This window comes from Typopeltis vanoorti, chromosome 21, assembly GCF_054136105.1.
Source record: "Typopeltis vanoorti isolate ZY-2024b chromosome 21, IOZ_Tvanoo_1.0, whole genome shotgun sequence".
Taxonomy (NCBI): domain Eukaryota; kingdom Metazoa; phylum Arthropoda; class Arachnida; order Uropygi; family Thelyphonidae; genus Typopeltis; species Typopeltis vanoorti.
The window spans coordinates 67,591,750-67,610,972 of NC_143569.1; the positions used below are offsets into that span (position 1 = coordinate 67,591,750).

A 19,223-nucleotide genomic window follows, 5' to 3' on the forward strand; every position below is an offset into this window, starting at 1 on the left:
AAAGAAGAAAGGTGTTCGTGGTATTAGCAAGACTCGAGGCGCTCTCTTCAACTTTGATCTGCTTCAATGTAGTAGGCATAGTTTAATCCCTACATATTGTGCATGGACACTTGCTATGGCCAACATTAAAATAGAAGAAATTGTTTTAGAGATGCTCACGGTACTTATGGTTTAGTCTAGAAGTCTTCAAGCTCTGTAATATTTATTGCTGTACTTTCGTTTGGTATGGAAGTTTGAGAAAAAAATTACTTTTAAAAGCAATAAACTAGGACAGCACATTTACCAAGCAACACAATCCAAAATGCTACGAGGGCTAATGAGGCTGTACACTTTGTCTGAAAAACTAGTACTTGCAAATGATTGCTTTATTATTATTTTGAAAATTTTTCTCACTGTATGATTTTATTTATTTATTTTTTTTTCATAAAATGGTAGCATACAGGTAGACAATAATAGAAAAAGTTAATTTTTGAAAATAAAGGTGGATCCCTCTTCCCTTAGGAAAATTACGGCCTGTGGATCCTCTACTTTAGGAAATCCTATCTGAGCTACTGAAATGCATTAACCTTTTATCAAAAAAAAAAAAAAAAAAAAAAAAACTTTCAGAAATGAGTATATTTCATCTGTAATTTTATTTCCATGCAGACAAAAGACTTTTTAACAAATCCATAATTAAACTATTTTGATTGTAATCAGATCTATAGAGCACTTACCTCCCAACCATCAATAGTTAACTGCCATTCTGCTAACCTTTCTAAACACTCCATTCTTCTTTTCCTTTCATTCACAAGTTGTGCAACTCCTCTCATTGCAGCCAAAGCATCTGCTACAGGCTGATAGTCCGGATGGTCAACTTTTGTATACTTCAGCAGCTCAGCAAGCTGCAAGGGATATTTACAAATCTTCTGGACAGGAGTTAGAAGAAAACCATCAAGAGAAATATCAATCATTTCCTGAAGCAGACGGCAAGCCTAGAATGAAATTTTACTTAAGCACTGAAGAATGGTGATAATGCAGTTATATCTAATTAAATGTTTTTTTTCCCAGTCTGACAAGAAATGCAATTATCATGTTAAGCAACAAGTTATATCTGGTATTTTAAGAAGGCTTTCTATCTAAGGAAGTCTATCAACTATACTAAAAAAATGCTTTTTTTAAATTTAAACTGATGATGAGAATTAAATTGTTGCTGTTTTATCTAGTGAATTTTCATTTCCAGTTCCAACATTGCTCAGGATTCCTAACTCAATTAGGATCTTTTGTTTCAATAGAGTGTGTTTGTCTGCAGATCTACATTTTTTAAGATGAAATATATAAAGAACAAATAGATGTGCTTGATTAATGCTAAGTTTATTTTCTTTAGAAATTGCATTTACACCAGCTTTGGTGGCATAACCAACAAAACCTAACAGTGTGAATGAATCCTGTCAGTTCAAAACTAACCAATGCTACATTTGTAATACCTTCAAACAAGCTAAGACAGCTGACTCACTATAATAAACTTCTGAAAAGTCCTAAAGGTACAATTCCATAAGAAAAGAAATTCACTATGTGAACTATTTGCTATAAAAAAAAACTATTTCCTAGGAGTTTGCTATAGTGAGAGTAAGCTGTTGCTTATCATATTAAAAATAAAATATCACAGATTTTAAAAACAATTTCTGAACTTCATCTTGCATCTACAAATAATCTATGTATCTATTTAAAATTTAAACCCATGTGTTGGTTAACACATACCTTGCAGATGCTTCAGTTACTGGAGAAAAAACTTGGGCTAAAATATTGAATGTTTTTACTTGTGTTGTAATCAACCATTGAAATTATTTTACTAACAGCTATTATAATTAGCCATACTATTGTTTCAGTATTCACCAGCATACAAACCTATGGAAAATATGACAAATTTACTTAAACAAGTTTTCCTAACTAACATCATCGAGGAGGTCTTTTCTTCACACTTTGTATACCTGCTTCATGTAGAATTTTGAAGATTCCTCCCTGCAACATTCATCCTAAACCTTTGGTGTGGTATAGGTGTGAATGACCATTCTCAGTATGACCATATTCATCAATGGAGCTCTAAGGATTATGAATAAAATTAATGCCATTTGCCCTAGGACACATTTTTGCATTTGAAAATTTGTTACTTGACAGTGAAAATAACATAACTCCTTTTTAAGACAACTTTTCTTCATCTATCAGATGATCAGTTCTCAATTTTTCAGAAGACACACACAAAAAAAAGACAGTATATTTACCATCAGATCTCTCACTTTATCAGGCTCACTCTCTTTTTTGCTCTATGGATGCTTTGAAATAAAAAACAGAAAAGTATATTTTTGTGTTCTAATAGCTTGTGATACATTGATGTTTCAAAACCAAATATAACTACTCCATCTTCAAATGCTCCAAATGTGTGGTCATCCATCCCTTGTGTTCAAGGAATCTCTGAGCACATCACTAAGATAATTAGAATTCTTGACATTCAAAGTTGTATTCCATCTTGTCTAAATGACTTCTTCATTTTTAACTTCTACAAAATATAACCTTTCTTCATTGCCATTACAGTATTTCTAGCTCCCTTTTACCTGTGTTTATCTTAGTTTGACCAATCTGGGATAATGTAATTGTCATGAGGAACATACGAAATACAGCTGAATCTCACTATAGCAAACGCTGTAATAACTACAAAAAAAAAGTCCTGATCAAAGTTGCACAAGAACAATGCTATGCTTAAACAAAAATTCATTATAACAAACTATTTTAGCATATATATTACAAGTTCATGAGAATTGACTGTACATCAAGTACCACCATGAACCTGAATACTTTGAGTTTATCAAGCAAGTTATCTCCACACACACCAGATTTGCTGTTCAAAAACATCTGTGCAAAGTAATACTGCTTAACCAAAAATCGATGTTAGTTGATTTTCTGAAAAGTTCTAATAAACACCTAGAACAAAAATTATATCAAAGCAACTGATATAACCACGAGAAAGAACATATCTTAAAACCTCTTAACTTCCATGTTTCATCAAATTGTAATAATTTGTTCTTTTTCTTTTAGGATATATAAGAAGACATATCAGAAGAAATTGTTTTGAAGAAATTCAAAGACACAGAGGTGCAGAGACATCAAGTTTTTCATGCTGTAAGAAAACTCTACAACTGAGATTCACTACACTTTGTGTGAGACTTTAGGGTTGGATATGCTGTGGAAACTGTTGGATGTGCCCCAGCATATCCAACATTTGCCAGATGGGTGGCCAAGTTTAAAACTGGGCATCCTGAGATACCCCCCCCCCAGGTCAGGAAGACCTTCCACAGCGATCACACGTGAAAACATCAATGCAGTGCATATCACGATCCTTGATGATAGACGAATACCAACCAAAAACATCGCAAAGACTCTGGGGATATCCAGGGAATAAGTTGGTATCATTATCCACCAACATCTGGACATCTGTATGTCCAGATGTTTGCAGAAGCTCTCACTTTGCTGAGAGGTTCTGCAAGCTCTCAGCGAAGTGCGTTCCCAAATGTTTGAATGCTGACCAAAGGAGAGAATGTGTGCTGTCATCTCAAGGGATTTTGGAGCATTTTGAGAAATCAGGTGCAAATTTTTTTTGGCTTGTATTGTGACTGTTAATGAAACATGGCTTCATCACCATGACCCAGAGACCATACAACAGTCAATGGAGTGGAGACACACTCTATGGCCAAAGAAGGTTTGAATCCAAAAGTCGGCAGGGAAGGTTCTTGCCAATGTCTTTTGGGATATGGATGGTGTAATCCTTACCAAGTACTTCAAATAAAAGATGAAATTGTTACAGCAGTAGTTTATTCAACAGCCATGAAGGAATTGAAGGAAAAGTGGCATGGGAAACTGAACAGAGGTGTGTTGCTTTTGCAGGACAATCACCTGCTCACACTGCTCGTGAAACCTAACAGACAATACACAACTTGGGGTTTCAGTGTCTGCTCACCCACCTTATTTGCCAGAACTGGCCCCATCTGGCTATTTTCTATTCCCAAATTTAAAGAAACACTTGAAATGAACAAAGTTTACTGCAGATGATGAAGTCATATCTGCAGCTGAGGACTGGTTTGTGCAACAAATGAAAAGACTTTTTTTCTCAGAGAACTGAGAATGATGCAGCAGCATTATAACAAGTGCATAACACTTTATGGGAAATATGTAAAATAATGTGTAAGTTACATGGTTCTACCTCAGTTCCTTCATGATGATTATCACAACTGAAAAGTTGTGATAATCATCATGAATGACCATCCATGATAATGCTCAATCTGGGAGATCAGTGCTAAGAGACAAATTAGCAGCTGAACTGGTTCCAGTGAATATAGTTAGAAGGGTTTTATTTTTATGTCATATCTTGTTTTTAAAAGGTATTGCTAGCTTCAAAAGTCATCTATAAAAACATTAAACATAACAGTAATGAAATATAATTGTAAATAATGTGTTAACATACTGTGAATTTTTATTTTCACCTTATGGATATTACAGATCTGTAGCCATAACATAAGACTTTACATGATAATAAACAAGATATCTTACCTCAAAAAATTGCAGAAACTTCTGATCTGCATATAACTCTTGAAGTTCACTAACTGCTAAAGGATGATTATTACAATATTCTGAATAAATTTCGAATTCTTCTTTCTAAAAACAAAACATTTTCACACAATTACATTTATTTCAAAACTAAAACTCACAATTTTTATATAAAAAGTAGTATTAAAAATTGAAGATACCTAACAAGGTGTTAGTTGTCTCCTGAAATATTAATCCCCAAAATGCAATTTTTTCACCAATCAATAAATGTCATTCTTCACAAAATCTACTAATTATCCAAAAACAAGAGTATGAAGAATTGAATTTTGTAAGTGGCATTCTAAGTTACCATCATTGCTCTAGTTCATGGTATTCTCTTCTAAATAATTTATAAATATAAAGTATATCCTTCTCCCTGCAAAAAATAGTCTGGTATATACCAACCACCCATCTTTTGCAAATATGGAAAAATTATGACCAAATTAAAAAATAGACTCAATGACTGAGATAGCAAAAAAAAAAAATTGTTTGGATTATGATTGATTATACTTTTGATTATGGTATAGTAATATACCATAAAAAATGTAATATCTAATGAAGTAGTAGTGATACTGTAATAATGAAATAAAATGTTGTTTGAATTTTTGAAGTTCTTTGAGCAACATGAAAACAAGGGCTATTTCATCCACATCAGCTAGTTGGGAGGTTAAACAATTTTTAAATATTCTGGAAAAAAAGCTATTAAGTAACATTTATTGAAATAAATATGGTTTGAACATTACTTTTTATTCTTGCACTATTCCAATATATGGAAATATGCATGTCGTGTCATTATGCTTACAGATTTAGATACACCATGCTTACAGACCTAGATACAATGCTGTTTGTGAACAACTCTTTCTGCTTTTACGAACAAGTTATATTTTAAATTGCATTAAATTCTTATTTTATAGCTAATTTAAAATATTAAAAATTTATATTCAGTAGTTGAAAAATGAAACAGATTATTATTATTGTTCTTGTTGTTATTATTATTATTATTTGTAGAGTGGTTATTTCAATAATAATAATTCTATTTCTTAACCATAATAAAATATATAATGAAATTATCTGAGACACATAATATATGGAACTGATTTCGATTTGATGTTCATTTTAAAGTACTCCAATCACAACCCCTCTCCTTCCTACCTGCCACAAATACTCAATGTAACTGAACTGTCTACTTCTTTCTAATTTCATACTTTTCACAGTGTGTATTTCACATTTCAATATCTGAAATCTATAACTTAATTTTTACCCGTCAAGAAATGAAATGAAATGAAATAATTATTTAAATTATTTAGCTGATTTAAATCATGAAAGGATTTTATAATAATTTGTTTATCACTTTGTTTAATATGATTACTCAGAGGTGAATGTATAGTCTTACAGTATTCTTATAAAACAATAACTGCCTTCAAAATCTCTTTACTATGCAGGAAATGTACAGTTAGTACCAAAATACATGGGTATCCTATAATTGAAAGCAGCTCATCTTCTGAATTAGTTCAGTGGTAAAAAAAAAAAAAATACATATATATATATATATATACACACACACACATATATATACAGTCATATCCCGAAGTTACGCAGTAGGTGGGACCAACACGAAAGTCAAATTCGCGTAACTCGGATATAATTTTGCATACAAACATACAAAATATTAGTTAATTGGGACCAAAGGTTTACAAAAACACCTATATTTTTTAAGAAATATAATCATAATTGTAGTTTTTTGTATATAAAAAAGAAAGTTATTTCGATGTCAATGGTTTCATAAAATCTAATAGAATCGTCTGAGGGCATAATGTCTTTTTCTTGTCATGCAAAATTTCTTCATAGCAAGCTAATGATTTTTTTATTCCTTACCTTGTGGCTACAATTCGTTCCTCATTAGAATCTATGTCCTTCAAAATCTGTAAACCTTTCTTTTATGATTGTTCTTACTGTGGATTCCTGTAGATCAAACTTCTTTGCTAGCTCACAAATTTTCATTCTGCCTTCAAAATCCTTAATAATGTTGAGTTTTGTTTCCAAAGTCAATGTTTTTTTCTTTTCTTGCTAGCTGTAGAAGAATCGGACTTGCTTCCTTTGGACGACATTATTATTTTTTATGTGATAAAATTTTTATCAAGAACATAACATTAAACAATCGCAAGGTTTGTAAACTATAAAAAAAGTGTATGAATGGAGACCGCGCGAAACACGTCAGTGCTTGTTCACAGCATGTGTGACACTGGCGAATGCAGCCAGCGGCGGAAAGATACGACTAGTGGTTAGGCGTGAAGTGGGACAGGAATACGTACATATATGAAACTGCGTAACTCCGGGTAGCATAAGTTGGGGTATGACTGTGTGTGTGTGTGTGTGTGTGTGTGTGTGTGTGTGTGTGTGTGTGTGTGTGTATATATATTACATCTGGATGAGTATCTTAAGTGTGTAGAAAAATAATAAAAGGTTACAAAAATAAATTTTTAAATTTGTTGCTCTCACTCCCTAACCACCCTAATCACACTTTTGTAAAATATTAACATCCCATCTAGGTAAGAAGAAAAAAAGATTAATATTTTAAGAAATGAACAGAAATTAGAGAATTCACTGATCAGTAAAATACAAAATACTGATTTCATTTTATACAAAATAAAAATATAAAAAAGTGAAATAAAATCTAATTAAATACTACAGAAATCCAGAAAGAAATTATTTTCCAAAATGTCTTGTTTTGCATTAGTTTTTCATATATGTATATTATTACAATATTATTTCAATTTTCTCATACTGAATCGTGCAGACACGCAAAAAAAGAAAATGTTACGGAGAGTATATAAGGAGAAAGTAAGCTAGCTCATGAACATTACAAGGGTCAGGCAAAAGAAGCAATCAGATAATGTAATTCACATATATTAATGTCAGAGGCATCAGGAATAAGGAGAAAAGACAAAATTTTGACATTAAGAGACTTTGTTTGCAGAAAAGGATAGAGAACAGGAGGGGAGCGGGTACTGCTGATGATAACAGAAATGCAACCAACAAGAATGAAAATTCTGTAGGAATGCAGGAGTACAATCATAAAAGGCAGTGCATTTGAGGCTATCAGGCATAAAACAAGCCCAACAGGGTGTAAAACACATACTGAGGTTGCTGCTACAGGCTCAAAGATGAAAAGAAAGATATAGATGTAATGTATCAACAAATTAGCTCAACAAGCATAGGAAGGATAATTTATTATGGGAGACTATGGAGACAGACTGGAAGAAGAAAAGGACACAAGACAGGAAGAGAATGGACTTTATGAAGCTACTATGAGATAATTACATTAAACAGCACATGGAGGAGACATGGGATTTAGGAGTGCTGGATCTAGTGACAATATCTGAGGATTTCTCTAATGGAAAAAAAGAGGTTAAGTGACTACTTCTGCCCTAGATTGAAGAGAGTGACTGTGCACACTTCACCTGAAAGATGCACAACTATATGAAATTCTCAGTTAAGAAAAGAATGTAGAACAACAGAATGGGATGATTATAACAAATTTAGGAAGTTGCATGGAGCAGTGCCATAATGGCATCAGGAACTGTAGGTCAGCAGTGCAGAAAAAATGATCGAGGGTTGTTTAAGAAGAAGCATTGGACTACATATCCTAATATACTCACTTTGGTTAAGTGAGTATATTAGGCTGATGCTAAATGGATAAGTAGCATCATTAAAAAAATAAACTGAAAAAAATAAATAAATAAAATATTATACAAGGAGTATAATATTTTAGTGTGATGAGCAAACTCATGAACAGTACAAAGCATAAACAAAAAGATACCTGACATGGTTAAAAAGAGACAAAATTAGTGAAGATCAAAGGAAATCGAAGAGCTCTGCGATGTTTATAATTCAACTTTTAAACTGATTACTTTTCCATCATATATCGTCATCCAGGTGGTGATGATAATGCAGTGATGAGAATCTATGTGAAAACAAATGTAGATGAACTGGAAGTGCTCAGTATATTGTAAAATCTTGATGTAAATTTGGAAGTGGGTTAGTTTTTTTTTTTTTTTTTGTAATGTGAACCTTACCCATGAAAGGGTGTAAATTTGTACTAAATTTGACTACACTAGCACTAATGGTGCTAGTGTAGTACAGATTTAGATTCTCAACCCTTCTTGAATGGCAGAAACATAACACCTCTTCAGTCCCTTAACTACCAAACTCAAGTTTAGTGGTTAAGGGACTGGAAAAGCTCACAATTCAGCAATGGTCAGATAAGAATATGATACTCTGGGAAGGTGGGGAGAACATAGCTTTACATGGAATTCAAATAAAGGAAACAGTTACACCATGATAATACTATCCTTAGAAGGGATTTAACAGGATACTGCATGAAAATCTATTATGTGTTTTGATTGGAGATGATAACATGAATATGAAGATGGCTGAAGGACACAAAAGTGGTATGTAGAGCAGATTCAAAAAACAAGGAGAGTGACCAGTAGTGTGCTGCAGAATTATATGCTTGAACTGCTGCCATTTAATTTGTATACTGATGGAGAATGATCTGAACGGGAATATCTAACTAGTAATGCAATCATATCCACACATAGTTGACTGTACCACAGTCAACCAAGACTAATGTCAGTACCACACATGGTACAGACTTAGTATTGATACCAGCTGGGCTAAGGGTTAGATAATCTGAAAACCATCCTAGAGACAGAATGAAGTAGTAATCATGACAATTCATTCGGGGGCAGGTAAGATGTTGACAAGTCTATGGAATGATTTCTATGAGGACAGATTTACAAACTTTGGTTGATAGGTGCAGAGCATATGGAAATTTCATCCTGTCTTGTAATGAAATTATTCAAAACATGAGACAGGAGGAATGATAATGATGGAATCTTATTCACTGTCAGTGAATAAGATTGTGTAGTATAGTCAGCATAAAACTTGTAGATGTCCATATTTGAGCATTTCTGGTAAGATAATCTAGTCCAGCTGCCTTTCCCCATTTCAGGTTTCTGATAATTTTTTTTTTCTCCCTATGCACTGATATGTACTCTTGACTGCATTCCTCAAATATTGTTTTACCATGGCTCTATCAGTCATTTAACAAGATTTCAAAGTAATTCAACTGTTAAGAACATCTTCGGTTTGTGTCGTCTTTATCATCACTGATCCCTTTTACAATATTCTTTACTTCATTTCTTTTTCAATAATCTACAGAACATTTTGCCTCCTTTCTGATATTCATCTTTTATCTTCTTACAAAAGCCTTTATGACTTAACTATGTTTATATATCTTAGCTGTCTTACATTTTTCTCTGTATTTTTTTGGGGCACCTGCTGACTTAATAAATTAGGAAGTGTTGATATGATTTCTTCTTTTCTTGGTGTAACTTTACCTCGCTGAATCAACGTTTCCTTCACATTCTGCCAATGAGTCTCATTCTAGTTTTCAAACTCATTTTTTTCTCCAATAATGTTTGTACATTTGAATCTACAATTCACCTCTGAAAACTGCTTGAATAATTATTTTTATAACTTGACTACACTTTTTTTTTCCCTGTATAGGATATTTGTTTTTATTCTGCTGTAAACTAAATTGCAATCACTTCCTAATTTTAAATTCCCTGTATCCTGACCAGATAGAATATATCACTATCAACAATTACAGTCAAGACTTATTTCTTCACATTTTCTCCATTTCAATTTTATGTATATCTTTATGTTAGAACATGGTATTAGTAATGACTAATCCATATCCTGAATTTTTAATCATAGGTATATACCATTGTTATTAGCTTTGCTCTTTTCTCTAGATTTTCCCAAAGCATTTCTATATGTCTGATATTCATTTTCTACTCTGCTGTTTACATATCCAACAAGAATCAGCTTTTCTTTTACATCAGTTGCTTTCTCTTAATAATACAGCATATTCCCCCACTTTTTCCTTAGTGTAGTAGGACCATAGATACAAATAAGTTTTATTATTCAATTCCTCATTTTGAAATCCATCCACATTAACTGAAATTACTTGCCATTCAATAAGTTATCTTTAGTTTTGGGTTTTACTAGGAATTTTTGGGTAGTACTAGAAAAGAAATGGAACTTGGGAAAGTTCCATTTCTTTTCTAGTAATACTTCTTATGTTGATGATGCCTGCCTTCGATTCTGCTGACTTTTCACTGTTTCATCCTAGTTTCTCCACAAAAACAGGAGTGGGGATGCTCCTTGTTTAACTGGATAACCTCAGTTGGCATGGTATTGCATCATGTTGTACTATGTTTACTTTTGGTTTCAACTAATACAGAATATAATCTGGTCTACTTATCCTACATCGCCAGCACATTCTAGTTGATTCAGTAGATATCTAATAAACAAGTGCATCATCAGAAGGTGAGGACTGAGCACTGCGTCTCCACCCAGTTATCTAGCTTTGATTCTTAAGCGACTCCCCCCCCCTCTACAAATATAAAATTAAACTACAAAAGTAATCTCAAAAAGCATTTAGAAAAGCAGATTTAGCAGATGTTTATTTATGGTAACTCTACTTTTAATTGGCTGAATAATAAAGTACTGATAACATTCCATTAAGTACTTACATGTTCAAGAAAACAGTTGCCAATTTCACTAAGGTGTGGTCTTTCATCATCGATACAACTTTCTAATATCTTCAGGAACTTGCTCTGAAAACTGTAGATCTGCTCTACATTTCCAAAGATTGTGGCTATACACTCTTCTGAAAACATGTCCGGCCTATGACGGACTTGTCTCAGATAACCCTATGGAAAAAAAAAAAAAAAAGGAAAAAAAAGCCAAAACTTTTATCAAATCACAATTTATATATAAATATGTCAGTATTTATCACTTATAATTATACAATTACTATGCAACAATTTTAATGATCCTGACAACAAAAAGGATTAAACCTTTACTAGAAGGGATTAGTCCATCTATAGACATGATGAACTTGAGTTAACTATGAATACATCCAAAATTTTCTGAAATAAAATCACAGCTTATGTTATCTGGCTTTTAGCTGGATATCTGTAATTATCTGACCCTTAGTTGGCTTGTGGTGTATTAGTACTACAGGTCAGATAAATGCAGAAATTCTACTCTAAGAGATCACTTCAGGCTTCCAAGTAAGAAAGATGGCAGTACACTGGGCAATGAAATCACCTGCCACCTATAGCCATTCACAAACACCCACAGTGGGATGTTTCTGAATGTGCTTTTCTATTGATTGAAGAGCAGACATTCTAACCACTCAGCAGACCAAACACAGCAATTTTTTTAATGTGAATTCTAGTCATGAAAGGTGTAAACCTATCATACATTAATACTGTGGATAGGCTAAGGACTGGATATTATGGAAATCCCATTCTTGAGACCAAACATGAATTTTTTTTTTTTTTTAAAACATTATGCTTCCAATAAGCAGAGTGGTAGTCACACACCTAAAATTCATCTCCCACCCAAAAATATTCAAAAACTTCCATTCCTGCAGTGAAAATCAAACTCATTACCCACTGGTTATAATGCACAGATGCTATCTACTAGCTCAACCATGTCAACAAATTAGTTACAAATTCAGAATAATGTGGGTTGATGAAATTGCACATTACATACAGAAAAACTGCATCACGTCATCAAATTAAAATTTGTCATTATCATAATTTTATATCTTATATTTTTGAGCCAGAAGGTATTTGATTCAGATAAGTCTAATTAAAAATGTTTAAATTTCCTCTCTTACCTCTACTACATCTTGAAGATGTTGAACAAAATCTTGTTCTGTGCTGACAATCTCTTGAACAACATTGGCTCTCACTTGTTCATTACTTAACAAACTAATGCTCATTTTATTAGGTGCTTGTCTAGTCAGTGTGCCATCTGCCATCTTATTGATGCAATCCTCCACAGTATCTTCCTGACTTACTCTAAGCTAGGGTAATAATGATAAAAATAAATATATAAAATACTTGATCTCTTATTACAAAAATACTTTCAATTAATCATGCCAGAATATAGTTTTAAAATTACTTTTATGTTCATAGAAATAAATTCAAATTCAAAATTAAAATCATAGAACTTTTTTTTGGTCACTGAATGATAATTATGCAAAAATTGGACTCTTTAATTCATCAGAGGGAAACTTTTCTTGTAATTTATTCCATAATTTAGATAAAACAATCTATAAGTGGAATATAAATTGCAATTGTAAATAAAATACCATCATTAAAACAGTACTTAATCTAGTGCAAAAAAGTATAAAATAAACTCTTCTGCAACAAAATCTGTTATCCCTATATACTCAGATTCACTGCTACAGTAGAAAAGGTGCTGCAGTCAGTAAAAGCATCTCAATTATGTAAAAATAAGTACAGCAATCCCTCGATTAATGCACCCCCCCCCCCTGATTAGTGCGTCTTTTTTTTTCTATACCCAAATTTGATTGGTGCACCTATATACATCTTAAAAATAAATGCTACAGATTTAAAAATTTTTCTCTCTGTACATTTTTATGGCTAACTATTTTAAAAAAACACTCACTGGGATGAAATAATTTAGTTACCGATTTAAAATATTTCACAAAGTGAATTTTATTGGCATGCTACACTATTTCCATATACATTGTGTTCCAAATTTACTGCCGAAATGTAATTCATCTGGTAATTACAGAGCCTTTTGATGATCATATCTCGTCCCTCCTTTGCAACTGTTTTCCTTAATTTTTTTAATTTAAAGTATTTTCCCAGCCTTTCATCATGAGTAAAAGAATTAGTGAGCAAAAAAGTGGAAGTGTGAAAATGATTCGAAAAATAATCTCATTGGAAGAAAAACTTGGAATAATAAAGAAAAACGAACAAGGCGAGTCCAGAGCAAAGATAGGAAAAGAACACAAAAATGGGTGAATCAACTATAAGAGCAATTTTAAGCAAAGCTGTTGAATACAAAGAGAAAGGTAAGACTGTTTGAAGTTCATCATGCATGCAGACCACCCGAAATCAAAGTATTATGATGATTGAATTAGAGAAACTGCTTTCTACACGGATCGAAGATTGTAACCAAAAATGGATCCCGATAAACACTGACTTTATTAAATCAAAAGCATTGTCTTTTTGCAACCTTGAAAGAAAGAGCTATCAATGATGGAAAAGAAGAAGAATTCCACACTAGTGCTGGGTGGTTTGAGCATTTCAAAAAAGAGAAATAGCCTACACAATGTTTGAATCACAGGCAAAGCTGCGAGTGCAGATAACGAGGTGGCCACAAATTATCCAGAGATTTTGAAGAAAATTGTGGAAAAAGGGAGGGGTAGGAGGAACTATTGTGACTAACAAATATTTAATATCAATGAAACCAGCCTTTTTTGGAAGCAAATGCCTTCCAAGAATTTTCTGGCCAAATCAGAGAAATCTCAGCTTGGTTATAAAGTCTCAAAGTCGAATGACATTTCTGCTGGCAATATGTGAGCCGTTTGGAATTGCATTCTTCCACATTGTGCAAAATGATTTTAGAGGCTTTTCAAATGAATCTAAGTTAATTAAATTTCATTCTGAGAAATTGGGTGATTCCGCACTGTAAAATTTAGATGCACAGCAGGAAGATCCTGAAGAACATGAAGAAAAGTTAATCGCTGACAAGCCCAAAAGAGATTTCACAGAAACAATTTGAAAATGTTTGTGCAATCGAAATTTTTAAGCAGCAATGCTTGCTTAGTGGCTGGCCCTGATGAAGAGAGAAGCAGTAAAATTCGCAGAAGTGTAGAAGAGGCAATAGGACCATACCATCAGTTGTATGCAAGAAACAGAATGCCCGCCAAACTACATTAGCTCAATTCTTTGTTAAGAAGTAGAATAATAAATTGATATTCTGTATATGTTTTGTTGTCTATCAGCTTCATGGTTTTCCTTTAACTTGGCCCTGAGATATACCCTAATTCTTTTATAAAAAATAAGGGTCAAAAAAGAAATTTGAGGAACAAATTGTACTTTATCCCATAGGTTATTATATTTGATTAGTGTGTTTTCGATTAATGTGCCTGTTTTAAAGAATGCATTAGCCGCATTAATCAAGGGATTGCTGTATTCTTTTCAGCAGATGTAAGATAGTTTGAAATCATTATCTTCTTATATTTTCATAGTAACAATCCATCCATCTGCACACACATCACAAACAGCAAACAATTCAAGCCTAATGACATAACATCTCAATAAATCTTACTCCAATATCACATATGCAACCCTTATACAACATGAATGATAACTTTTAAAATCTTATAAGCAATATGTTTCATCAATTTTTAAACAAATCATAAGATTCACTACAGAGGATAAACAACCAATTAAGGATTAAAGCTGCACACAACTCAGAAGAGATCTTCCTGTACCCTATAATGACTGTGGAGAAATGATTGGGAATTCTGCCACAGTGTCTAATTCACTCTCCTGTGATATGTTTCCATATAGAGATGCATTTGAATGCTGAATAAAGGAAGATAGGTGAGTAAGTTGAGACTCTGTGGACTGGACCAAACTGGTACTGCCTAATTATACACATATTATGATAGTACAACAACAGTTATCATGTCAGCTAAAATGTCATCCAATTATTCAAATTCTGCTATTTTCAGCAGAAAACCAGGCAATGAAAGTTGGCTACAACCTGACGAAAGCTTCAGATAAGCACCATAGATATATAAATATTCAATGGAATCTAAGTGCAGTTAATAGAACAATTACAGAAATACCAAGTAGGAATAACTAATGTGATTGCAAGAAAGCTAGAACAGGCAAGATCATTTTAAATCAGATAATGTATTCAGGAAATGGGAATCACAAACACAAAAAAAAGGTTAACTTCTTGCTTAATTCAAATTAAATTTCAAGAGTTCAAAGTTCAGAGTTCAAAACTGGAAATTGAACAAAGCAACTTTTTTTCTTTTTTCTTATGTGAATCTTGCTCTCAAATGATAGTCAGCCTATTACATGTTTAGTATTATACATGGCCTAAGGAGTATATAATCCAGAAACCCTGTTCTAGAGACTATGAAACTTCATCGACCACTTCAAACTTTCAATAAACAGGATAGTGATTCTCACACAGTGAGATAATCTTCATTGGAGATTTCAGGGTCTATATATTTTGATTGGTTCACATTCGACTGGCTTCACAGACCAATGTGAATAATGATTTAATGCAAATCATTAACTTAGCTACCAGAATACCAAATAATCCTCATCATTCTCCCAACATTTAGATCTTTTCTTAACCAACTCTCCATTCCAAATACAATGACATTAGCTCCTCTTTGCAACTCTGACTATAACTTTGTTTCATTTTCTACACATCCTTCTTCCAGCCATTCTCATCCTCACTCCTATGGCACTACCATGGTGCAACTGGGATGACCATCAAGATTTCCCAAGAGTACAAGACTATTGGTAAAGTTTGTTTTTTGTGCTACTTCTCTATACTATGACAGTTTACCCTTCTCTCTCTCAATCATGATACAATAATAGTAACATTTCATGTAGATAACACAAAACTCTTGACAACAATTTTCCTCTCCAACTCTTATTTAGACAACCAATGCAAATCTCCTTCTACTATTCCACAAAATATCCATAATATTCTCATGATGGAGTATGTCCAGGGCTTTCACCTACACTCTTCCTCCTATCAATGACTTTCTCACTTGAATCCATTCCTATTCATACTTTTGCTGGTGATCTATTTCTCTTCTTCATTTACAAATCCTTGCAGTACTCAGATGACTCAAGCTCCAAGATCATCTATGACCATTGCCTTTGTGACCAATTTTCTTGCCATTCTCAAGTGGATGAAGATAATTTAATGAATTTTAATACTACCAAAACACAATCCTATCTAATTTTTTGAAAGAAAGACCATGCCTCACTCTTCCTCACTTTAGATAACACTGTGCTCACCAAATGATCAGTTTTTCTCTTTTTGGGTTTACTTTCACATCTAACATATCCCTGCATAAACACATCACATTCATAGAATCTTCAGCCTCAAAAAAGCTTAGTATTCTTTTGAATTACACAAAATCTGCTCAATCTTGTTATAATACCATTTCTCACATTTGGGATAGTTATCAAAAATCTCTCCCAAAATGCTCCGAATTATTCACTGACCTGTTTCTCACTGATTCTCTCCAATTGCTTCTCACAGATGTTCTATTTCTGCATTACATCTTTTCTATAGTCATGTCCATGGATGTTACTCCATCAAACTGGCCACCACCATTCCTCTCCTTTCCTTTATGTGAAAGGGAGGCAGATGCTGATCAATGTCCATATTCAGTTCATCTCAAAACTTTATTCAAGCCAACTTTTCATTCTCTTCCTTCATTCCAAATACAGCACTTCTGCCCTTTGGAACAATCTTCTCCATATTATTTTCCCTAATGAATATAATCCCTAATTCTTCAAGAAAAAACATTAATGGATTTGTTTCTTCTCCCTAATCACTTCCCCACACATGGCTACAGGTCTCAAGACCTCTTTTGTGTGTGTGTGTGTGTGTGTGTGTGTGTGTGTGTGTGTGTGTGTGTGTGTGTGTGTGTAGTTTATAAAAAAAAATGTTAGTGAAACATTAACAGTGTAGTAATGTAATATACAGTACCCCCCTCCCTCCTTACTGCATATTACATTATTACACAATTACTGTTTCATTATCAGAAGGGCATATATCAGAAAATGATGATAATAGAAGACTCTCGCTATAACAAGCTACTGAGAAGTCTTAACCAAAGCTCCATAAGTGCAATACTGTGCAAAAAGAAATTCACCATGACAAATTATTACCTTGGTCCCTAGGAGTTTGCTATAGTGAGAGTCAACTGTATATACATGTTTTTTGATGTAAACTGAAAATTCCCATTTTAAAAGTAAACAAAAGTACATTACTTTTTTTTTTCATATGTTTTTCTTCACTTTTTATGACCTTCTTATAAGCATTTTATGTTTATAAAATGACTAAAGCACAGACAAGACATTTTCAACTATCTTAAGCTCTTTTGTATTGTAATAATGTGATAGCCTTTTAAGAAATATACATAAATATATTTGAGTATAATATTTACACTTATTACATTTGCATGCATATATTCACATGAATACTTCTTACTTGATCCTCTTATATGTTTTTCATTTTTCATTTATATTAATATGAAAGCATGTTGTATGTATAAAATATCCCATGATAGTCTTGTTTGTTATTTTATCTGTTTCTATAAGTTACTAGCATTAAGCTAGAGGATTCTGAGAATTTGTTTTAATTCTAGTAATTTCAAGTTGATGGGGAAATCTATAAACATTTATTATATCCCCCCCTCAATTTGTAGCCATGATCTATGCATTTAGCAATCATATATTTATGTCTTGAAATTGACTGTAAGAAATATAACTGCAACTTGAACATTATCACTGATGGCCCTGCATCCTACTCTTAAAAACAAGATGTAGCTGCGCTATAAGAGAATGGAAGGTCATAGTGCTAAATATGGTTCTCACTGGAGTGGTGTAGATTTATTAGTGTTTGTAGTGAATTCATTATGATGTTTGTTCTAAAGGAGCTACAATCTGAAGCAGGTAATTTTTTTTTAAAACACTATGTATTAATTATAAGAATTAAAACTTGTATAAGAAGAATTTCACTTACTAATTTTGAAGAATAAAAAAAAAACAAATCTTACTTACTCGAACAAATGCTGCAGGAAACCAACCACTGGAATTGCCTATAGATCCCCACCACCAATCTTTGTCACTAGAATCAGTTACTTCAATAACTTCACCAGCTTGAAAAGCCAGTTCCTCGGGATCTATTGTAACATGATCCCACAATGCCTCAGCATATGTGACTCCATCATCTTCAAGCTTAAATGAAGAGAGCAAAATACAACATCTATGATTACAATACCACTACAAAAATTAAATGTTGGGACTTATTTTAAAAAAGTACTGATAATAAGGAAAAATCTCATAGCATGCCAGAAATAAAATTATGCTAAGATAAATTACCTAATTTTAAAATCTTTATACATAACTCAGAAAAATAGAGCTGTGAAAATATTTTAAATAACAAAAATGAACCACTGTGGAAAATTCCATGTGTAAATATATATCTAACATAAGGATTACTCCAGTTAAACTGAAAATAGCATGATCTGCCAATTCCCTAAAAGAGGCTTTACATTTTAAGAATTTAAAATGATGTAACAGAAAACAAGCCAATACAGGCGCAATAAAAATAGTTATTCAAGATGCTGGAGACCATTTTCCAATTATTGCTTAAATACTACAAAAAAAAAAGGGGGGGGGGGATACACTTAGTGTTAAGTTGCACATGGTTTTTAATGGGAACTACATGTCACGTGCAAATGCAAGATGCCAAGAAATCATATTCTTGGTTTAATCCTTTATCCAAGTGGAAGCAAATAAAAATTTGCACATGAAGTAACATCATGAATGGGCTACTTGAAACATGAATATGAAACAAGAAATATGATGGCAGATATGCTGTTCATCAGACTGATAACTCAACAGTAACATTATTTTGGGGATCCTGATGACTAC

General features: G+C 32.9%; 1 protein-coding gene across 4 annotated transcripts in view; it reads right to left on the bottom strand.

Annotated features, from left to right (window-relative positions):
• The window catches only part of RhoGEF3 (Rho guanine nucleotide exchange factor 3), a 424,099-nt gene that overhangs the window by 23,717 nt on the left and 381,159 nt on the right, over positions 1-19,223 (bottom strand). For all 4 annotated transcript variants that reach the window (XM_090411467.1, XM_090411468.1, XM_090411469.1 and 1 more), the window contains 5 exons: positions 18,348-18,524; positions 12,374-12,562; positions 11,217-11,396; positions 4,579-4,683; positions 714-971 (listed from right to left, as the gene is read on the bottom strand). In XM_090411467.1, coding sequence (XP_090267593.1) covers positions 714-971; positions 4,579-4,683; positions 11,217-11,396; positions 12,374-12,562; positions 18,348-18,524 — 909 coding nt within the window. The remainder of the gene's footprint in view (positions 1-713; positions 972-4,578; positions 4,684-11,216; positions 11,397-12,373; positions 12,563-18,347; positions 18,525-19,223) is intronic.